Source organism: Gymnogyps californianus, chromosome 1, assembly GCF_018139145.2.
Source record: "Gymnogyps californianus isolate 813 chromosome 1, ASM1813914v2, whole genome shotgun sequence".
NCBI lineage: Eukaryota > Metazoa > Chordata > Aves > Accipitriformes > Cathartidae > Gymnogyps > Gymnogyps californianus.
This window is the reverse complement of record NC_059471.1, coordinates 80,798,487-80,822,734: the sequence shown is the minus strand read 5'-3', so window position 1 is coordinate 80,822,734 and position 24,248 is coordinate 80,798,487. Positions and strand designations below refer to the sequence as shown.

At 42.9% G+C, this 24,248-nt stretch overlaps 1 protein-coding gene across 1 annotated transcript; it reads left to right on the top strand.

The window, feature by feature from the left end:
• The first annotated feature begins 1,814 nt into the window (after window positions 1–1,814).
• On the top strand, window positions 1,815–14,829 carry GPR143 (G protein-coupled receptor 143). Its single transcript, XM_050914191.1, has 8 exons — window positions 1,815–2,058; window positions 3,730–3,839; window positions 6,818–6,912; window positions 8,261–8,353; window positions 8,849–8,958; window positions 10,310–10,418; window positions 12,848–12,965; window positions 14,462–14,829. Exons 1-8 carry the CDS (start codon window positions 1,815–1,817, stop codon window positions 14,759–14,761), a joined length of 1,179 nt encoding a protein of 392 aa, XP_050770148.1. The 3' UTR covers window positions 14,762–14,829.
• Window positions 14,830–24,248: the final 9,419 nt, after the last annotated feature.

Genomic DNA, 24,248 nt, shown 5'->3' with positions numbered 1-24,248 from the left:
ACTCACCTGTCCTCATCCATGGAGCAGGAAAATCTCTTTATGCTGGAAAGCAGCAAAAACATCCAGTAAAAACATTCAGCTTCAAACTCAGCTGCCTGGATTTCAGAGTCTTTGATGTTGTGTGTGCCTAAGTTCCCATTACAGTCACTGGAGCCTACTCAGCTCACCATGTGCATTTATTTTAGGAAGAGCTGACTAGCTCTCTAGACTAAGTCTAGACTCTACACTTAGCTGCCTAAGATCTCGATTGACTATAACGGGAGTTGAGACACCTTGCTGATGTATGGACACCTGCATGTAGGAGTCTGAATCTGCAAGCTAACATCCTGCTCTTTGGGTGACGTAGCCCAGGCAGAGCACTGGGGAGTCCCCTGGGAGCAGGCTGGGTGGGCGCACGACATGCCTGGCAGCTTGGGCTCCAGCTGCCACCCAAGCCCTGCCGCCGCCATCCTGCACCGGGAGGCTGCACGGCCCCTGCCAGAGGTCAGCAGGCTGATGAGCTTGGTGGGGTTCATTCTTGTGCTGGGATCAAGTGTATAGGGTATCTTGCGTAATGAAGAACTCAGCAGGTACCATTTTACTCAGGACTGGCGGCTATTTTCTCTACTGAGGGCAAACATACCGGCTGAAGCCTCTGTTTTATAACCCCTGCATGCAAAACATCCCACTGTCATTCATCAGGCGTTCATAATTTCCGCTAAAAAAATAAGCCGGGCCACTGGAAAAAAAGAAATAAAAGGCTAGGTCATTTGTTCTTATAAGGACTATAAAATTATAAAATCCATGACTCTGTTATTTAACATCCAGTTCACTTTAAGTTTGTTGGCAATGCTCCCTCCTGTATTTCCTGAACGTGTTCCTACAAACAGGTTTTCTGGAGGGGTGAGGGCTGATGCAGGGCATTTGAAACTCAGCTGAGAGGGGAGAGTTACTTTTTGGTTTTGTGATTGTGAGTATTTGCTGCTGTGTCTAATAGGACCCCTGACTTAAAAGATATTGTCTAGTTTATAAAGTAAAAACAAACATTACAGGTCAAATTCATGTTTTCATATTAAACCCTTAACAAATTTAAAAAAAAAGAAAAATATTCTTGAGAAATCAAAAGTCCTGGAATTTTCCATGTCAAGCTGATTCGACGCAGACAGTACAGACTAAAGAGAACACTTTTTGTGCTTGCGGTTTAAATAGGATGAGGTTAATATTGTCTTCCTAAATGTAATCTCTTTCTACAGTGATAGGATATCGTGTTTCTAATTTTAATTACAGAGGTGGGTGGCTTGGATCACTAAAATTGAGATTTGCATTAGGGTGTGGATTTATAGCCCTGCTCCTCCCTGTAAAGGCCGGGACTGCTTGTGTCTGGACTCATCTTTTCAATTAATTTGCAGTAATTAGAGGGTGCTGTGTGGGAAAGAGAAACACAATTAAAATGTAATGCTTCTCCTTTGGTATCTGCATCCTTATTTATTTTAAACCATCTTCAATGCTCTGGTGAGTTTAAGTCTTCCTGTATCCCATACTGTGCAAGCAGAAATATGTGAGTGAACTGTTGCCAATGGCTCTGAGCAAGCATGGGGCATGTTTCAGATTACACTGTGTTTTCTTGTTTGGATCTGATCTCCTTGCTAGGAGAGGCTGAGAAAGGCAGCTCTAGGGGATTTACTTCTAGCAGCAGCAGCAGCACATGATCCATCAATCGCGTGATTCTCACCACCGAGGACTAATGGGGAGGGTGAAGAAAAAGTGAACGCTGCCTTGGGGAAGCAACAGCATTTTCTTCTGCTCGTGGGGCCCCTCCACCAGCTGGACGCTTTATGGCTTCTCCCAGGTTAGAAACCTACTGCTGCCCGAACCGGGATGCAGCTACACAGCTAGTAATGAACTTCCAGCCTGAAGTCTTCTGCGGAGTTTGCATTGGCAGCGCCTCCGTCGGTCTGCTACTGACCATCCTGCAGCTCCTGCCGAAGAAGGGACAGAGCCCGCGGAAGATGCCCAAAGCCTCCTCCTCTTCCACCATCCTTCTCCTTATCTCCATTTGTGACATCCTTGGTGGCTTAGGTAAGCGCCAGCTTGATGTCCCTCATCCTTGCCGTAGCAGGCTCTTGTTGCTCTGAGGTACCATAGCTGAATGAAGCTGGTGAGTGGACAACAGAGATTTCTGAGGGAAACATGCTGTATGTATTCACAGGAAGATTTGGGCTAAGTGAGATCAGAAAATGATGGGCCTTTGGGGGAGAAAGGTCTTGTTTAGTAGTTATGTTTTAGAAGTAAAAGCTCTTGGCAAATCTACACCAAAATCTCTGGTTTAAAACAAATTAAAATCCAGAGCAGTGGCTGGTTCTCAGAGTAAGGCATAAAAGTGGAGGTGAGGCAGCACATTTAAAACTAAAGCTGACATCAAACACTTAGCCGATCCTTAGGACTACATTTGAAAAACACTTCCTATATGTCTTTAAATCCTCTCAGACCAAGTTTGCTGTCTTGTTCGTGTGCCAGCCACTTCTCTGGGTACACCACATCGGCAGCAAACAAGTTTGAATTGCAGCTGTACACAGATCATGCTGGACACAGGCTTTTGAAATGCGAGCAAAGCTCCTTTATCAAGGACAACCTGCTGCCCGGCCCCTGGCTGATAGGCTGGAGGAATAAAACAACAGAGGATAAAACAAAACTCATCAGTCAAAATTAAACTAACGTGTCTAAACCTGTCCTGTCAGTCTGTGGCATTTACTGCCAACTTAGGTATAAATTACCATGGCACATGCTATGAAAATACAGGATGAGTTTGTTTCTACAATAACATTTTTTCCCTCACATTAGATAACAGAGGTAGTGCTGTTTTGTAAGTCTCTCTTGCTTCCTGGGGAGGGAGTGGGATTTCAGGTCTTTTCCCCTTTCATACCTAGCCAGGTTCTCTCACGGTACGTAAGAAGTACCAATATTAAAACAAACAATAGAGGGGGAAATAAAGAAAGAGAGATATGGAAAAAACATGTGTGCATTCACCTGGAAAAGGTCCTTTCAGTCAGATGAGGCCAGCAATAGACAAAGTTCTTTTTCTCCCTTTCTCTTTCACTGGCAAACTCAAAAGTATTTATCTGTCATTGTCTTTGAATTAGACTCACTTTGGTGGGTGGGAAACTGGTAGTTTTTGTTCTGCTGTATGTTGGTGCTTTAATGTCTAAGCAAACCCAGAAAATCTCAGTAACAAACTGTAAATTCATTTAAAAAAATGGGTATTGTTCTCACCTAATTCTGAAGCCTTGCTTTGTTCAGTCCTGTGACAGAGAGGAAAAGAGCTGCTTGTAAAAATGAAGACAGCGAAAAGTGGGAAATAACTTCTTTCTGCAATGAGGGATTATAGAGAAATTAATATTAGCATATGAATATATGCCGGTAAAATTGTAAATAGTTACTGTTTTATGTCAATCTGTTAAATGCTACCCAATTTATTTTAGGGAAGTGTGTGACAGTATCTGTAAGTAAGTGAGATTTTAATCTACATAACATTTCAAGTCCCAGCAGCTTCAGACTCTTGGGGCTACTTTCCCTGAGTGATTACACCGATGTTTAAATAGCGCAGTTGTTCCTACTGTGCTCCTCTGCAGCCATAGTCTTCCTGTGGATGCACAAAATCTGGCCTGCGATGTGAAATATGTGGCCGGGGAGAAGCATGTGACTCAAATCACGTCAGCAGATTCAAAGCATTAATACATTTTTTTTCTTTAGGTATGATCTTCAGGTCAAGTGTATGGCTAGGCTTCCCACGCTTCATAGCTAACATTTCTGTGGTGAACGGGACTGACGTGTGGCCTTCTGCTTTCTGCGTGGGCAGTGCGGTAGGTGCAGAGATCGTCTCCCCTTCCTCCTGCTCCCAGTTGACAGTCCTTCCACATGGGGAGGCTGAAAGGCAAACCACTGTGTCCAAAAGGAAATTTGGCTATGAGTCAGAGCCTGGATGTGGTGGTTTCAGCCTCTGACACACCCCTGCAAGTGCGTTCGTGCCTCCCTCCAAAAGCCTGGATCAGGGCGGGCAGGGTGCTAGATGCCACACGGTGCGCGTGAGAACGCAGGGCAGCGCGGGTCGGACTGGTCCCAAGCGTTTTGTAGTACTTGCTCGTCGCAGGAGCACTGGGATGGTGGAGGGCACACCTGTACCGAAGTCAGGGATACGGAGGCATAAAGGTATAGACATTCCCCGAATGGGCTGTGAAACCACCGTTTTGATTTGTGCTGGCACAGCATCGCTAATGCCCCGGCGGCTCCGTCGCACCCGTAGCATGAGGGTATCTGCTCACCTTCTCCAGCAGGAATTACAGCCTGCGCGGTGGCAGTGGGGACCGACTGAAACCAGCAACTCGGGTAGCTCAAATTAGCTTTTGCGGCGTTAAGAGTGTGTGTTTTAGACACAGAGGGACTGCAGGATAAATACACCCAAAGACACAAAGCTGCTGGCAGAAGGTCTGTCCCTGCCATGTAGGACTGCAGCTCAGATATTGCTGCTTATATGGGCGTTCAATGACTGCATCTGGCCAAATCTAATTAAGTATTGTCTGGATTAAAACGCAAGAATAAGAAAATATAAGTGCATTCCAAAAGTGCAGATTATAACTCAGTTTCAAATTTTACAATCACAGTACTGTCTGAGACATATAATTTGAGTTTACTGTACGAGAAAAAAGACCATGTTTTTTACCAAAACATGGAGAATAACAAATAAGACAGATCATCACTTTTTACCCAAATTCAATAGGAACGTAGGGTGCCCAATGAATTACTGCATGAGCAATAACAGTATTAGCTTTACAACTCAAAGTTTACAATATAGAAGAGGATATGCTGCATGTAAACAAAATTATTCAGCTCCAGTAGTTTTTAAATAAAACAATATGTGCCAAATTGAACTCACTGTGCCTTATATGCCTATATAATGACAATTTCAGACATGATAGTGTTGTGCCATAGAAGCAAGTATCAGTTGTACACATCTATCGATTCTCAATTCCATCATACATGTTTAAGTTTTGCTTATTAGATGCAAATGTTGATTTTTTTTTCTTTGAGGAAGAGGAAACCAGCAACATCAATATCTTGTAGCAAGAGCGTCCTATTCAAAACCCATGTTTCCCTATGTCTTACATTTCACTTTCTGGCCCTTAACACAAAAAATAGTATTTTTAAACAGTGACGAAGATACTGTATGCAGACTGTTTTTTATTTGGATCTCAGGTTAGATGGTGAGCAGCATAGTGGTCTACCACAATTTTTATTTTCCCTTTCTTGGGCTCCAGCAAAATGCTGTAATTTGAGTCACTTGCTAAATTTAGATTTAATTATATTGGAATGAAAAATAACCCTCCTTCCACTCACTTCCCCTGACATATTCTCATGTGAGTTAATGTTTCTGATTCTATTTTGTTTTTCTTTTAGTACTATTGTTTTATTTCACTTAACCACAAGCCAATACAAACTCCAAATAGTGAGGCCTTTAGGCATCTCCTTTGAATAACATCCTCTGGTTTGCAGAGGGGTACCCTCTCAGGCACCGTAGCAAGATGTGTCATTTTGCTAAAAAGTGAGATAGCATATGAAGATTTTGGTTTTAAGTGCATCTGATTTATATTATTTTTGGAGACAGTCTTGTCTATGTTGGATTTTCTGGGTGGAAAGACCCTGCAGTTTATTTTTGTATGTGTCTGTGTATGTATAGTAAATACTGCATTTTTCAACTGCAGCAAATATGTACAAGTGCAGATGAAGTGACATGCTGAGTGCTATGGGTAAAGTCCATTAGAAGGAAGACTGGAATTTTATTTTCTGGCTCCTGTGCACTAGGAAAATGTCATGGTGTTTGAACTGAATACTGAATAATTCATGCCACAGATGACTAGAGGTAGGGTCAACACCGCAGTGAAAGGAAATATTTCCCAGCTTGATTTGCCTTTTGGAGGAAGGAATGGTAGAACTCTCTTCACTGATGTTTGGCTCAGTAACAAGTATGTTGGTTTCCAGCTGTAAAAGGATGCTATTATGGAGCCGTGATAAAGGATATTCAGGTAAGACTGAAAGAGGGCTTGGAGGGAAGGTAATCTAATATTAAAATAGTTCCAGACTATTACAAAGAGCCAGCTCCTATGGGGAAGAAATTTGGAATTTATAAACAGCGGCAAAGACAGGTCACTTGTATAGGCTCCTGGGAAAAATGCGTAGGGTCATGAACGCTGTAGAATTTGACTTGACTTGAACCTGTTTCCTTTGGATTTTTATTGAAGAAATCGGCCAGGGAGTTCAGTATGGATAATTTTTCCAGAAGATGAGTGATATTTTTGTTAATGACCTTTTGTTCTTAATAACCGTTTCCTGAATCGGGTTCTTGTGCATGGAGAAAACGCCCGTCACATGCAGAACCGCCGATGCATAGGCACACTGTGGTGATGACTGACCTCTGTTATATTTGCATGCCTCAGCTACTGAGAAACTACTAAAATTTTAACCTGAGATTAAAACATCCTCACTATAAATTTCTTTGGGCTTCACACACGACATTGAGGGTTAGGACCGGAGAGGTAAATAACAGATTTTCTGAACAACAGAATAAGCTATGAAAGCAAATGCTGTTCAGTTTACCTACGACTTGACCCATTGGCTACAGCAATGCTGTTCCTGTGATTTTGAGTAAGATTTCATACTTCATAAGCTCAGCTGGAAAATGCACACATTTAAAGAACAAATCACCTGGCTAAAGGTTTGAGTCCCTCCCCTGTCCCCAGTGGTACTTGAGAAGCAGCTGTGACATTTGTTTTTTTTTTCCCTGCAGATGTGGATCCAGCTGTTATATAGCGCTGGCTTCTGGTGGTTGTTTTGCTATGCCGTTGATTCTTACTTGGTGGTAAGAAGATCAGCTGGACTGAGGTACCAGAGTTAAAGCTCTGAATTTGTTATTTTCCTTCCAACACTGTATGTTCATGTTTGTCTGCAGCTATCTAAGTGTGTAAGTGAAGCTTGTACAACCATCTGATGTTCATACAGTTGCCAGGTAATGATACGGATAAGTGGTGTGCTAAGTGCTTAAATTGCCAGGGCAATGCTCAGATATTGATTTGTTTATGTCCAACTGGAATTTAAATGTAACAGGATTCATTTAACCTTTGGAAAAATAGGGAGCAGATCGGGCTCTATAAACTTTATTGCAGTGAGATGACTATTTTTGTCCCTACTCCGTACCTGAAATTGATTCTTGAGGCAAAAAAAGTGTTATCCTGAAAATAAAAAAGTGGGAGGGGAAAGTGCTGGATTTCATGTAGTTCATTCTCCAGGTTTTTTTCTCAGATTTTCTATTTTATCCACTTCTCAATGTTGTCATTATTATGCTTCTGATCACATTTGTGAAGTTTTTAAGAAGAACGATATGTATTTACTATACATTTTTCTGCAATGCCTGTAACAGAAGAACCTAAACCCTTTGGAAAGTACCATGCCAGACAGAAAATACAAGGTGTTTCTAAATTGGTTGTTAGAAGGGCAAAATGACCTTCAGTTGCTACTGCTAAACATGGAATTATGTGACTCTGTTCCCAGATGATACTGAGCAATCAGGAACTGGAGACATGGTTCATGTGGCAGATGTTATCAAAATGGGGATTTTTTAGTTAACTTCAGCCTGTGGAGGATAAACATGATTTTGTGAAGTCCCATAGTTCTACTCTGAAACGACTGGGACCTACCTCCTTTCCCCCTCCTCGTTAACCAAAAAAATCATGTGTATTTGGGCTTGATTCTAAGATCAGAGTAAACAACGTAAGACTGTCTATACACACAGATCTGAATCTCCCTAAGATGGGAGCAGTATCCAACTCTGAAAGTTAAACATAATTATCTGCGAATTACAGAGGGGTGGTTTATTTGACTGTTCGTCTCCGTTCTTAAGTTTTAATCCCCTAATTTGCTCTCTGCAGGAGAAATGAAGGATGCAGGGGTTCCTTCTGGAGATTTGGAGATAAGGGAAAGACTTTCCACCCCACAGGTTGGAGGACACAGGACTTCTGTGTGCAAGCCTGAACAGCCGCGTTGGCTCATGCTTTTTCTGAAGGGGCCCCCATGCCCCACCTGCTTTCCTTGGTTTGATGTACTGCCAGTGTTGTTCTGCACCATTTCATATCTGTAAAGCTCTGTTTCAGTGAGGGTCCTATTTTTGTGTTGCAATGTGGAAAGTGTAAGGTTTGGTATCTTTAATTACGCTTGTCCTGTTTGATGCCCACAGTACGATTGTGCTGTACCACATGATGACGTGGGGCCTTGCGGTGATGCTCTGCGTGGAGGGAATTGCACTGCTTTACTACCCTTCTCTCTCCAGGTAAGCAGGACTCTGGGAACAGACTGTGAAATCATAGCACTCTCTGGTCATTTGAATATCTTTTGGTCAGCTTTAGAGACAGACGTCCTAATGTTGGCCTTTTTTGATGTTTGACAAGCGTGTCCCACTGAGTCAGTGAGTATTCTAGAAATACCTGCCTGGGTTTCAGCGGGCCCTGAAGAAATATGCCAGGCAATACAGTCACTTGAGCATGCTGCAGGGCTGTGATACAGCTTCTGCTATGAGCCACTGTTCTCCCACTCCCGGTTTTAGCTTTGTATTTATTCCTTTAAATTTGAGAAAAATGCACAGACAGTGCTGTTAAAAATGAACTTTGTGTCCCATGTGAACTGGTGGTGAAGGGCTGTCAATTAAAAGTTTAGCATCTGTTTGCTTTATTCCTTTTATTTTTTTAAGTTAAAAGTGACATAGAATAGCCAGAACTGTCAGCTGTGGCAAAAAAAAATGCATAAGCTGTTAATGATTTCTTCTCAGCTGTGAAAATGGCTTGGAGCATGCAATCCCACATTACATCACAACCTATGCCCCACTCCTGCTAGTGCTGGTGGTCAACCCAATCCTGTTTAGGAGAACAGTATCAGCAGGTATGTTCCTAATGGCCAGCATCAATCAGTATGTGTTACTTAGCAACATAACAATACTGTAAAAAGTCATGCCTGTGTATTCAGTGATGTGGGGTAGCTCCTCATTAAATCATAAAGATACAGCAAAGGATGGGAGGGAGTTGCCTATTGAAATGAAGATACCATCTTGATGGGAAATTTTCCCTAGAGAGACACTCTGATGATGTACTCAGGCTATGCTGTTACAAACCTCTACTGCAGATTGGCAAAGGTGTTTCTATGTTACTAAATTAGTCTTGCTTTAAAGTATTTGAGGCAGTGTATAGTGGATGCTTAACTCTACTGTAGTATTGGTACCAACCCGGACTTTGGAATGTAATTTATTCTGGTTTAAAGATAATGTTGGTGAGATCTGATAGTTGATTTCACTTCTTGGCAGCCCTGGAGCTAAAAAAATAATAAAATATGATCAGAATTTTGTCACTTCTGATTCTGAGATTATGAAACAAATGGGAATTGTACACAATTTAATTACTCCCATGTAATTTATTATCCAGTGCTTTGAAAAAATGAGAGTAAAAAAAAGCCACAGATTCAATGCATTCTTTGCATGTAATATGACCAGTGCTAGATGTTGGCAGTACCTGAATTCATACTTGTCATCTACACATTGAATATATAAAAACAGCAACAGAAGACCTTGTATTCTCAGTTCAGTCTTCATCCCATCTACCCTGCATCCCTCAGTAATACTCATTTTCAAAGGAACAGTTGTCCCTTTAAAAAGTTGTTCCTATAAAAAGTTGCTCTTTTTATGGGAAAATACACACCGAGTATATTTGTGTTTGTGCATATGTATATTCCTTGTGATATCTGAACAGCATGTGGCATAACTGTCTATTTTTGCTGACATTACACCTTTAAGTTTTAGAGGTGTAGCCAGTGCTGTATCAATTACACAATGAAATATAATGTGTATAATAGGATAGAATATATTCTATTTTAGTCTAAATATCACGTAATAAATATGTCATTATATCACACTTATAGAAGTTGTAAGCACTACCTGTTGTTATAAAAGAAAAGTATATTGACCATACTATTTTCTGTTTTCAGTGGGATTGAGAGAAGAAAAACCAGCTAGTGGGATATCAGTGATTTTAGGAATCCATCATGGGTATACTTCTTTTCCTTTAGTATTAGGCTATATGTGAGATTCCTTGATGATGGTCCTTCCAGCTTCTGAACTGCTGCTGGAGACAAATGCATCCACTCCTTTGTTCCCTCTTTACAGACATCTATCTTCTGGATCCTTGTGCCTATAACTAACAAGATATACGTACATTAATGAATATAATTGTATACTTTCCAGTTGCCTCCTTACTGAAAGGGAGACAAGGGATTTACACGGAGAATGAAAGACGTCTGGGGACAGAGATCCAGATCCGCTTCTTCAAAATTATGCTGGTATTCGTTATTTGGTAAGAGGTGCATTATTTTGTTTTAAACTGCCTTTTTCCCAGCTGGAGAGGGTTGGGGACAAGAATAGAGTCTGATGGGTTACTTCATTTGTTTGTCTTTATGCATGGAAGGGAAGGTGTCTAAGGAAGAAGTAGTTCTAAACTAGCTCACAAAGTAGCTGAATCACTCATGTAGCATCACAAGGCTGCGAGGAAATGATAAAAATGTTTAACCAACAGGAAGACAATAGCCCCAAGAAACAATAGCAAAAAAAAAAAAAAAGGGTTGGGCATAGACTAAAGCTGTCTGGGACAGCAGCTCCCCAGCACTGTGGGCTGATAGACGGCTTTCTGTACTCAAGATTTCTCAGAGCCTCTTGTCACCAAATACATCACTGAAAACCTACAATAAATATGCTTCTAAGACTGGCTTCATGGCCCTGACTATGATTATATAATGCAGCCACCTCTGTGGTCTGCAGATCCCAAGTGTGTGAAAAAAGCATGTGTATCAACTGGAAATACAGGGTTATATGCCAGAAAAGAAATCTCCATATGATTGTGTGTGAAATTTCTGATCATTTGCACACCTCATCCCCAAATCCCTGTGCCTCTGCTCCAGTGGCACTATCCGGTGTGAACGATTCTGGAGTGGTAACTGAAACTGGAGGTACTGGATGCATACAGCAGAACTGAGCTGAAATAGGGCCTGCTTTTGGAGGGAATGGTTTTTACTGCAGTCTCACAATCATCACACAGCAATAAAGGCACCAGAAGGAGCGGTGATGCACTCTACAAGGGTCTGTGCAGTGACCTAGCAAGAAGCAGTCACTGCTGTGAAGTGTTTACTGCCGACGTGGGTAACATAAGCAACAGGGGGAGGAAGGAGGTGGTCCTGGAGTAGTGAAATGACTTGGCCAAACTTAACAGTCTCTACAAGTACTTAACTTTTTTATACACAGGTACATTAATGCGTGTTACATTGCTTTAAAAGGCTGAGCAGGGAGAAAGACTGCCTTTTCATCTTCTCCTGGCTGCTGTATACTGGAGTGCTGTGGAGGGAAATGATTGTCTTTTCTTGGGGAGTAACAGAGACTGCTTGGCTTGGGAGAGAGGTTTCTAGTGCAAAGGGTGGGGTAGCCAGCAGGGGAGGGGGTGAGAGACAGCAGCAAAGGATCCTGCAGCATGGCTTCCTGGAAATTGCAGAAATAATGAGGAGCAGAGATTTAGCCAGGCTTCCAGGGCTGTGGAAAGAGCCCAGAGGCACCACAGAAGTGTGTTGCAACCTAAGGAATGGTGGCCAGCTTCTGGTCTGGGAGCAACCATGAAAGAAAGGACCAATTCCCCAAGGACACAGTGGGGACATTTGTTTATTTCCATTCTGTCTCATTCTGGGTTTTCCTATTTAAAAAAATAATCACAGCTTTAGTTTTGGATTTTGTTCTCCTAATAAAACATGAGCTTTAGAGTGTAAAAACTCTCTCAAAGGTTACTGTAGGGAAAGTCTGAGGCAGTCCCATCTCAGAAGCTTAGGGAAGATTCCCTTCCATCCCAGAAGTCAAATATGAGATGAGTTAGCCAAAGACAGCAGGTTGGGGCAACATGGGGTAGAAGAGATGCCTGCAGATTAGGGAGGGGAGAGCAGGAGGTTTTACACTGTGATAAAAATATAATTGCAAGAAGGACATGTATAAACCCCTTTAGAAAGTATGACATGGATGCTGATGGTTTCCTTTCTGAAGCTGCAGTAGAACTATAAAGAAACGCTGGTCTGACTGTTTAGAAGTCATAAGAAGCTCCAGCCATTTGCTATAATGTTTATTTAGTGTAGAATATCCTCAGTTTCTTTCACAGGATGAGGCTTGATTATGCTCATCCTTCTTTGGAAACAGAAAGTACCTTTATTCCAAAAATTTGATGGCATTTTGAAGGGTTTTAAAGTCAACTTCTGTTTTGTTTTGTAGTTTTTTTAAGGACATTTTGAAAGTCTGCTGTAATCTAACCCTGAAATTCTAACTCCAGCTGGAGTTTCTGCAGCCTTTTACAACATGTATGCATATATTTGGTTTCCTTATCTGTGAGCACTGTCCTTTTAAGACACAAGCGAAAGAAGTCAGTGTGCATGATGTTCCCATTATGGATCACAGTTGTTTATCATCTCAATTTTATCCTGCAATTGTTCTGCAGCAAGCCTAAATGATCAGGTTCATTTTTTTTTGTTATATTGATTTCCTTATCTAGACCTGGGCTAGTAGGTATCTGGTTTTTGATCATGATCTCAGAGATGTACTGGTCCCTTCAGATTGAGACTTAACATTAAAAAAAATCTCACTCTCCTTATTAGTGATCCTTATTTCTATAATTTGAAGGTAAAGCATATTTTACATATACATACATACATATATATATATATATATATATAACTGTCGTCTTCTTTACTCCTGCAATAGCTGGTCATCCAATATCATCAACGAGAGCCTTTTGTTTTATCTTGAAATGCAGCCAGATATCAATGAAATGCCCCTGAAAAACATCAGAAGTGCTGCACTGATCACATGGATTATAATGGTAGGTCAGCCATGATATTGCTTAGTCTTAGAAATCACTTTTATAAGACTAGTGGAACAGCACCAGTGTAGTGGGTGGTTTATGATTTTTGGGAATATGAACACTCTGAAAATCAAGGAAGAAGAGCAGAAAGTAAGAGAGAGGAAGGAGCAGTCACTGGGAGCGCTTTTCACATATAAACTTTGCCAAAAATGTACCAAAGGCCAACTTTTTCTCCCATTTACTGGAGTATGCATTCTCTCTGTGAGTGATTGCTACCCATTTTAAGATCCAGAACAGACCGCTACAATGATTTCTAGTCTAACCTTGCTGTTAATGCAAGGTTAATGCAATGTAAAGTCTAACCTGCCATAATGCAAGCTACAAAGTTTTAGCTCACGATTCCTGAAGTGTCCCCAGTAAAATGGGCATTTTCTGGTAATGCTCTGTTTGTAACTAGGGTTTTCTTTATTATAAAGAATAATTGCATCTTATGTCATGACATTTGGATAATTATTTGGGGACAAATACATGAAAAATCTTGAAAGCAATGCACCAAAAAATAGCTGTAAGATGCTGGCCTCTTACTGTACCCTACCCTCTTTTCTCCTATTGGAGTATTTGACAAGGGATTTTTCAGAGGTGATATTGCAGGTTCCTTTTCCAAGAGAGTTTATTCTGGAGCTGCTAAATACCTGTAAGGCCTGAGCATGCTTTGTGCAGTTAAGCCCTTGAGCAGTTTTGTATTGAAGGGTTAAGCGATGCAACTGATTTGATACAACCTCCTCCTCTGACAAGGAGTGAACACGTTCATGTGACAGGGACCTTGCTCTTACTCACTTGGAGAGCAAGAGGTCAGGTTTAGGCACTGAGCTATTTTTTAAATTGGCTGTAAAAATAATTTGCTCTTTTCTCATGAGAAAAATGGAAACAGCTAAAGCCATTTACTCGCCAAGCATCCCATGGCATTGGGAACAGTGACAATTTTTTTGGAAATCACTTAGGATTTTCTTTTTCAGTGTCTCTCCCCATTTTTCCATCCCACTTTGATGGACATTTTCACTGGCTCAGGAATCTGCAGCAGTTCCAGACAAATCAGTTCCTGCTATTTTAAAAAACTTGACTGTGTGTGCTAGTGTCTACTTTTCTATATTTGACTTGGCTTCTAGTGAAAAATATAATATTTGCTTTTGTGAATAAAAAGGTCTAGAGCTTGTGGGGAAAGTTAAAAACACTCCAGGGGATTGACCAGCTAAAATTCATGCTAGAAAACCATTTGGTGCTTACTGTTCACTGGGATGGCCTCAGCATACTGGAACAACAGGTCATGGTATTTCACTCTGATTTGTTTGTGTCTGCAATGGGAACAACGTACATTTTTATTTGCATGCAAATAGCATATTTTAGAGACAGCAATTGTTCAGTGAAAGGGAAGTTGTTAATGCATGCAAAGCGTTTTGCTGGAGTTGAAAATGGAGCCTTGCTGGTGTAACTCCCGTTGCACTTCTCTTTCCTAGGGGGTTCTTAATCCGATGCAAGGCTTCCTCTTCACATTAGCTTTCTATGGCTGGACGGGATGGAGAGTGGACCTGAAATGGCGAAAAAGAGAAATACCCTGGGAATCAATGTCCTCATCAACTGTGGATGAAAATGTCTATCCTTCACCAGTGAACTACCAAAGCAACATCCATGATTCAAAGAAGATATCGACAACTGACAGCCAGCAGACCGATGAGGCTATAAGTATGTTGTCTGAAGGTAACACTAGCGGTGATGACAGGTTAACCAGGAGCTCTCCCATCTACCAGGGCTGGTAGTTTATAGGTGCAGAGCTGGATCCCACTTCTCACGTTGTCAATAAAACCACATCACTGGGTGAACCGTTGCATACTCTGGAATTAGGTTTGTGCCCAATGGCTTGATGTCATTTCCTATAACTTGTGTGTGTGTGTGAGAAAGAGTGTGTGAGACGGAGAGATACTATGGTTTATGTCTTCATTTGCCTTATAGGAGATGTGTTAACAGGTATAAAGGCCTGATCCTTTTTCAGCAGGTGTATATCTCTGCAAGGATCTATGTTACTTATGATTAATTTTCATCCATTTTGTTTTAATCTCTCGTGTAACCTCCATATGGTAGAACAGTCTTTTGTTTAAATAAATGCGCTATTAATATGTTGGGTTTTTAAATGTGTTGCCTTGCTTGCCTTGCTCAGCATAAAATTCCTCACCCAGAATTACAGCTCTAGGATTTCTGAGACATCATTTCCAGCCTTGACACTCTGGTAAAACATTAGTGACAGCAAACTTTGACATAAGCACAAGTATTTCCTGTTTGTGTAGAATCTCATTGACATAGTCTTCTTTTAGCTTGTTTATGTGAATTTTCAGTTTGGTTTTATCTAGGGAGCTGAAAGGCTTTTTAAAAAAAAATCAAGCCCAGCCGAGGCTCCATAAACACTTCAGAACAATGGTTCCAGTTCACTCCTGGTTCAAGCAAAAATAACCCTTCAAACTATTTTTTAGTATGGATTCAGTTTGATCCTTATATGTACTTATATAAAACAGGATTATGACTGTTAGGGGCAGGTGCATTAAGAGGTAACATTTGCGAAAGCACCTAGATGCTCATCAAAAACCAGAACAAGTAGAATCAGTAGTCCTTTCTCTGAGGTGTGCTCTATTTTGTGTCTTCATCTGCTGAACGAAGAGATATTAAATCCATTCTCCTTATCTTCTCAGATACATACCTCTTTTGGTGCAGTGCCCTAAGTACCTATATCCAAACAGTTCCCCGATTGGTTGAAAGTTAAGAAAGAATGATGACCGTGTCTACCCTAGGCTTTTAACTTCATATCAAAAGTAGAAGTAGTATGATTTAAGTCTGGTTGTGCTGGAAGCTGTTTACAATACAGTTTGACCGATGGCATGGTGGAAGCCCCTTGAGCCCGGGTAACCTCCCTCCCTTCCTTCAGCATGTGGCCAGGGCCGGGCACAAAACAAAACCTATTTTTTAAACCCTGTTCACATCCACTTTGGCTGAACTTCACTGGCTGTCCAAACCTTTCTTTTCCAACCCGGTTCATATAAAAAAAATAAATATGTAGCTGGAAGGGCCGTGCAAAAATAACATGAAGCTTAAGCTGCTGTGTTACTTAGGGGAGTCCCAGGATGGTTAGACACACAGGATCAGCAGAAACCATACAGAAAAATATTGATTTGCTATTTTAAATAAATCACCTTCTTGAACTAATTGTTTGATACAAAGGTGTTAAACAATGATTGGATAATTATTTAGGCAGATGATTACAGAGCTGTGGTTGGTTTGTAGCAAATCTTTGTGGGTTTATGGCTTTATATTGCTGTTCTAGTTATCAGAAATACTGGCAGATCACCAGATCCTTTCTTTTCATCACAGTCATTTGTTTCCTAGCTAAGTATGAAGAGAAAGCACAGGGACTTGGGAGCAGATTATATTGATCCTTTTGAAACAGAGACCACATTTTTGGTGCAATACTCATCATGATTGGGTTCAAAAGAGCAGGGAAGAGGCGGAGGTGGAACTGTTGGTAAACCTTTTCAGATGCTAGGGTGTGGGCCAAGCTGCAAAACCCTAAAACCAAACAAACAGGCTCTGGCTTCACAGGAATAATCATGTGGCAGGAAAGCACTTGGGAGGTGACAGGCCATAGCAAGAGGCCCTGCGAGAGGACTGAACAACTAATCCCTCCTTCCTTTGGCTGCTCCAGGGCACACATGGGACAGGGACAGACATAGTGCCCCAGCCCCGGCCCCCCGAGGCCGTGAGCAGCCCCTGAGCAGTGCTGGGTGGCTGCTAGTGCTGGAGCACCCCTGCGCTGGGGCAGCCTCCTGCAAGGGCTGTGCTTTGCTCCCCTCCTTGTCTTGTTCTTTCAAAGCTGTCTTTGGGATGCGTGTGGTCTGTCTGTGTATTAGTAATCTATTGGGATGTCATCAGGAAAAATTAGGACTCATCTGAGAGCTTAAGAAAGACAACTAACCTAATTCTGACGCACTGAGAAAGTGATATGGGGCATTGCAGAGCAAACCGACAGTGATTTTTAAATTATAAAAGAAGTAGGTGTGAGGAGAGTTTCCTTACCTGCTGTTCCCAGCCTCTGTTGGATGCATGAGGCACTCCTCCACAGCTTAAAACGGGGTGATAATTGGTTCTGCTCATGTGTACCCATGAACACATTTGATTTCACCCCACACAGACCTTGTTCTTGCCTCACCGTTCAACAATTCAGGCAAAGCATTGCCTTCTCCAGGTGTTGCAGGGGGTGCCCATCTCTTCCCATCAGGACCGTGCTTTTGCGATGCATCTCCCGATTGCCCCCGCTGCCTGTGCTTGCTGCATGCACGTCACGCGGCAGCCTTGGGCTGCCACTGCCGGCTTCATTTTGGGGGAAACTAAGTGTGTGCTCCGAGGGTCAGTGAGGGCACGCTATAGACACCATGTCCTGGACACTATAGCTGTAACACCAGCCTGAACACTGCCTTCTTAAGTGTGCCATCCACTCTTCGCTGAGAGGAACCTTGTGCTTATCAGCACATAGGAAAACATCCTAGTTTTCATTTCAATGACGATTTGTATCTGCATGGTCATCATCAATAACGATTTGTATCTGCATGGTCAGCCGAGTGTATTAATTCCGGCATCTGGATTTCCAGCCTATGATCACTTCAAATACGCTTATTTTTAGGAGCGTGCTGGCAGGCTGCTCTGGTGAATGTGGGAAGTGCTTGTCTCTGGCCCGAATATTTGTTTTCTAAGGTGTGTTTCAAACATGGCTTGGGTTAACAGGGGAGAGATCTTGTCAATACTGAAGTCCATAGGTGGGGTCAGAGTCTATGGTCTTCATCTTACGCTGTCTGTGGGAGGGGCTCTCTTCCACAGTCACACAGCTCTTCAGTTTATGAGCAGGAATGCAGCTGTTTCTCTGGAACAGCAAGGTGTGACTCAGAGGAGAAGTAAATAGGGAATGAGATCAGATATTGTCTAATAAAATATATGTAGCTGTTTTGAGAGTACAGCAATTGTCAATTTTAGCTTCTTGTATTTTGGGCATATTAGAGCACAATAAAGCCTTTCTGAATTTATTGACGGGAGAAAAATGTAAATTTAAAAAAGTGGTTGAATCCATGAACTGAAATAATATTGCTGTAGTGCAATCTCATAAAAAGGATATGTATGCATACAGGGCAGTGCAGCAGAATTGCCTCTATTTAACACCCTCCTCGCGTCCCAGCCAGCTTATCAAATCCAACCATACACAGTAAGTGTTCTCTGTATTCACCAAAACTTATTTTTAAGCCCTCAAAGATAAAATGAAAACTTCCAGGCAAAGTGTCTTCTCATATCCCGTAATACTTCCTTAAATACTCCTAGCTGTTCTCTGTTGGTGGAAGAGGACGTATGGAACTGTATTTGACTTGCCAGTCTCATACATTTTATTACTACTTTATTTGGCCAGATGTTCAGGCTAATTGCAAAGCTGAAATATGAGCACTAGTAAAATAATAAACTACTTGAACAGGCAGACTTCTTGCATACCAAAGCTCTGCATTTATGAGGTCCACCATATGTCTGAATACCAAAATCCTAACTACGCTTCTCATTACGCCCTTCCTCTGGTCTTGTAGACCAAATACATGGAGAAAGCTAGAAAGTGAAATGCTACATGTGATTCCCCCCCCATCCCCTGTATAACAGGACTTGACTTGTAATTCAGAAGTTGTCCTTGTGTATCCATGATGAGAAGTTATCTGATCTTCTAAAATTTTCTTAATTTTCACAGATTCCTCAAGTTTGCAGTAATCCCAGATGGAAATCACTAAACCACATGGTAGCTAAGGTAATTTTAAGACAGGTCAGATGATGTCTGGGTCACTCATCCTTTAAGGAGCAGGCATGCATCTGTGTGGACATTGAAGTTGGCAGCTGAAGAAGATGCAGTCTTACTGAGAGAAAAATAGGGAGCACAGAAAAATCCAGGGATGCATTTGAATCTGTTTTTCCAGGTGGTTTGTATTCCCTAGGATACACTGTGAGCTGTATGGAAAGTTGGTTCTCCCACTGCACCTCTCTAAGCAAACTCTTAAACATTGAAAGATAAACTCATTAGGGGATTTGTAGGTAAAGTTTTCAAAAGGCTGAGAAAATTCACTGAGTGGTGGTAGCATTTGAGTTTACACCCAAAACAAAACCCCAAAGTGAACTAAAGCACTTTCTTCCACGCAGCTAACAAGCACAAGTGTCTTTCTAGCTCTCTCCAGCTTCTGTGTGCTCACAGTATACAAGATTGAGTCCTAGAAAAGAAATCAGACCATCATACCTAGAAAGAGAACCACTGTAGCCATCCCTAGACCTTTGCCAGCCCCATGGTTTAGAGTGCGTTCCCAGCTAGCCTACCCTTGCCCCTGCTCGGGACGTTTAAATGTGTGGTACGTGTGGTACAGCGAGGACCTGCTGGGCTGTGAACTTGCACGGCTCAATCTACAGAACGGACCAGCAGGCGCGGATATGTTTTTGTGTGTGCTGTGTAACTGGAAGCCCTGAGAGGACGTTTTGCTGTTGATGGTATCATTAGAGCGAGGGTTGAAAGGCCGAAGGGATGGGTGACCTCGCCGGAGCCCACCGCAGCCAACAGGGCTGTGTGAATTGGGTCAAACGCAATACAACGGAAATGTCGGTGAGACCCGAAGGTGGCATCCACATGTAGAAAAGCCCGTGTTTCTAATTAATATAGAAACGCTTATATCTCAGAGGTAGAAAGCTCAGCTCTAAATCTCAATTTGAATGTCTTCAGGATTGGGAAGTTTTTAGTGCCCTGGAAATTAGTTCAGGCATCTCTGCGTTTTGCAGGAGTGATTATTTTGTGAAGCGGTTAGCTGATAACAAAAAATAAATTTGATGGGCTCCTTCAATGCCTCATACATCATGTGTGTTTTAACAAGTTAGTATGGGATAAGGCAGGTTCAGGCCAATTGTATTTATTGGAGCATTAGTTATCGTGATCACTTATAATGACATAGGCTTGACTCTAGTACGTTGTTAGCTGTATTTGCTTCTACAGGACTGTGTGGCTGAGCCTACATTTATCTCATTTTTTTCTTTCGAGTACATTTTACAAACAGAATGAGAGGTGAAAATGCAATACTGTGTTAAAGAACTACTAGAAAAAGGTATCTGTGAGTTATCTATATTACAGTAGGTTCCTTTTATGCCCAAATGACTATCAAGCCCTCAGTTTTAGAAAAAACTGTAGTGTATCTGGGAAGTTGAACTAATACAAAACCAATCCATGGAGTCAGAGCTGGAGTTTGGCTGTGTACAAGCCAGAAACTGCATGGTGCAGTGAAAGTAACATAAATGTGTAGGACATGGGAATGCCAGCTTGTGTGGGTGTTCACATCGAGCATGCTAATTGATGATACTATGGACTGAGGATAACGAGGGAGAATTCCCAGCAGGGATTTACCTGTGTAGGGTGAGGAAACAAATACTTCAGAGTGGAAGTGTCCGAACTTTCCCTTTCCTCACTCCAAAAAGAATTAGCTTCTGATGAAGGTGAAATGAGCAATCCCGCTGAAATAAAAATATCCTGTGATGTTGAGTGAGGGATGTATTCTGGGCAACTTCCAGATAAGATTAGGATTTTGCAGACAGAAAGTCGTAGCCACAAGAAGCTGCGAGAGTCCCTTTAGTCAGAATGATCGCCAAAATTTATTTCAGTCCCTGTGAAGCATTATGTGATCTGCTTCTTGAGCGTTTGGCTGACTATATAGTATTTTGCAGTTACTTAGCAGAGATATAGAGAATTAGTCTAAGTGATTGCTTTTCTCCCCAGCAGACACTAGCTCTCCACCCAGCTTGGAGTTTCTCCTACTACTTTTTTATGGAAAACCTTCTGTGAGAAGAGTGCAGCTTTTACACAGGAAGCTGTACAGGGCTGGTTTAAGTTCACATTTCCATTTTGTTTGGTTAAACAGGTTAAAAACCTGATGGCTAGACCAGGGGAAGGCTCTGTTTTAAAAGGCAATGGAGGGTTAAGAAGAGCTTCAGTTTTCACAGCGCTGGTGTGAATCCAGTTCTACCTTAGTGGGGGACTGAAACCCGCTGTCATCCGGTGACACTGTGGTGGCTTCTCTGAAAACAGTTTGTGGTCTTAATTCGGCTCCCAAAACGCAGGCCTCCGTTTTGCGGGAGCTGCCCCAGGGTGCAAGCACTGGAAGCGCCTGGGCCTGATGTCTATTTCCCGTGTCACGGTCCTGGGCAGCCGGCTCCAGGTGGCCCTGCCGGAGCAGGGGGTTGGACCGGGTCACCTCCAGAGGTCCCTTCCCAACCTCAACCAGTCTGTGATTCAAAGCCTCCTGTGATCTGGGCTCTCACCCTCACCCCGTGAGGTCTTTTGGTCAGGTGTTGGGCACAGGCTAGCGGATGTTAAAGAAAGAAGCTCGTGTTATTGTTTCTGAGCTGGGAGCACGCGCCGAGCATTTTCTAGTCCGAGCCTTCTGAGGGATCTGGAGACTGAATTCAGTCAGGGAAACGAGGGAGCAGGTGGGTTTGCTGTGCGTCACACGATGGCTGTCGTCTCTGGAAAGGAAGGGAATTCCAGCTGGAGGTGTTAGTCTGCTGTGGTTAGAAACTTATTTCTAACAGCCGGGCATGTTAGTGTGTCTCTCTATAAGGCCTCTGAATGAAAATCATCCTGTCATTTATATTTACAAATATGAGTATGGTATGATCTCAATCTGAATAAAAACTTACAACAGGTAAATTTGCCCTGTGAAGCTCGAATAGAAGAAATTGGGTATTCTTTGCTTGCCCAAAGGTAAAAATAGTATAAAAAATTGTATAAAAATAACAGGGTCAATTTAAGAAATAATACCGGTCAGTTGAAACAAAAAGTCAGTATGCCAAAAAAGCCCACCGAGTAATTTGTGTTGCCTGAATGCAATAGCAAGACAGCTGTGAAATCCACCTAAGCATCCGTTGGAAAAGACAGACGATGTATAAAAGGACTCTTTATCATTCATTTATAAATGAGAAGATCTACAGTTAAAACAAGCCTGAGACAGCTTTCAAGACCCCACTTCTCTTTGTAACATCAGAAGGGGGGGTCTTATTGCACTTTTTTCATCAGGCCTCGTTACTTCGCCAGCGTTTAGGAGCAGCAGTACTGCATTCCCATCCCTGGCAGTAGGGAGGAGTGGGGAGCGAGCACGCTGACATCATGGAGACCATCCAGTGATGAAAGTGATGGGAAGACTTTGTGCTGCTCCTTCATCTCTTGGTCGCTGGGGCTCATCGCATTTTGGGGTGGCAAGAAGGCTTTTAAGCTTTCAGGCTTCTCCACAGGGGACATTTCTCTCTTTTTAAAGCCAGCGCCTTGAGCTGGGGAGGCTGGCGAGGTGGCAGCTTGCTATCACCTGTGGCTCTGTCCTGTCGTGAGTGGCAGCACCCGAGGGGACCGTGGGTCTCTTTTCGTGCCCCGGTGTTGTATTGGGATGAGATTCAGGCAGCCTCTGCCTTCACTTCTGTGGGAAGGAAACTGGGTCTTAAGGGGTGGAGAAGAGCCATGATGGATTGAGATGGGTTCCTCCCTCTGGAGAGCGGGACGACGGCGTGTCTGTTAATAGAGACAAGCTTTGTCGATGAAGCTTTGTCCTACACTAGTTTTTCACCAGCTTTCTTCTGCCTCCCGTGACCTACTGAACGCTTTCACACAGCATAGCCGAGAGGGACGCAGAGGGTAAACGGAGACCTTGGATCCTTGCTGTCCACCTGCCTCCACAGAGGTACCCACCCACTTAGGCATCTGTGAGCCTCCTGAAACGTCTTGAAAATGTGTAAAACGAAACGTGACCTCTTTTATCATGCTTATTAAAAAAGGTACTTTTTAAAGACGTGGGTTTAAAACAACGCAGTGGGGTTTTTTGCGCAATGTAAGGAACCAGCTGTGTTGGCTGGGTTGTCCTTGCAGCGTCCTCCTCCCTCAGGGGGCACCAAGGCTCAGGACAGCACGCAAACGCTGGCAGCCATTCATCGCAGCTGTAGCCACATGATAGCATCTGCTCCTGTTTTGCCTGCTACGGCAGATCTTGAGCGAATTTCCTTGAGGAAAAGAAAAAAAGAAAGCAAAAAAAAAAAGCAACACCACAACTCTCCTTCGGCTAAAGCACTGGTCCGAGCGCCGCATTTTATGTGGCTGTCCTCCCACCCTGCCCCTCGTCATGCGCCTCCATGTGACAGGGAGCACAGCATTCTTCTCACCAGCCCTTTCCTCAAGGCACCAGACACGGCTTGCCAAGGATCAGAGGCATTCCCCCAGCCATGCTAAGTGCTCTGGGTAACAACCCAACTCTGGTAACGCCCCGTGTCAGGCAGTCAGCCATCCCCTAGGAATGCAATTACGCCCAGAACAATACGGCGGAGGCTAGATAAGGAGGCTTTTTCCTCAGTTCCCAGGGATTTTGTAGCCTGAAAGCTGGTATACCCAGATTCCTTCAATATAATGTTTGAATTTAAAATGAAAAAAAATCACATCTACATTAACAAAATACTTTTGCTAAAGACGAAAGACTTTTTAACACATACCTTTAAATGTACTAGAGGCCTTTCTCCTTTCTTTGCTGGGCTCTGACGCCAGTGAACTCCATGACTTAAGTGGTAATGAGGCTGATGTTGAGTAACTGGGAACCCGTGAGAGGCACAAGCGGGTGAGCTGAAGACACAAAGGCAGCCACAGGGGTCTGAGAATTGTTCTTCTCTTCTAGATGCATTTATCCTCCCACAGGGAGCGGGGCGGTGGGACACGCAAGTGCCCCTGCTGCTGCTGCCGCCCCTGCCGCCACACCAGTCCTGCTCCTGCCTCTTGGAGCCCCTCCACCATGCTCATGAAATTAAGTCTTCACTGGGCCAAAAGGAGGGGAGAAACACAAGCGATGCTGACCTTCCAGCCCGGTGGTACGAGACCCCTTGCTCCAGTTTGGCAGTGTTTATTTTTACAGGGGGAGCCCAGGGAGCCGTGGCCCCGTACTCAGGGCTCCCGCCGGGGCTGCAAGGGATGGTGCGGGTGCTGCCTGCCCCCGGCATCGGCATCAGTCACCTGAGCTGCCTGAGCACCAGCCTGTTGGCTACGGGGCTGTAAAACCTTAAAAAAATCTTTTTTCTTTCATGGCACCAGTTTCAGGTATTAGTTTTATTGGTACATTACTGGGAGACAAAATTGGTATGTATTGTTTTAGTTTATTTTATGAAGATATCACACTGCAGATACCC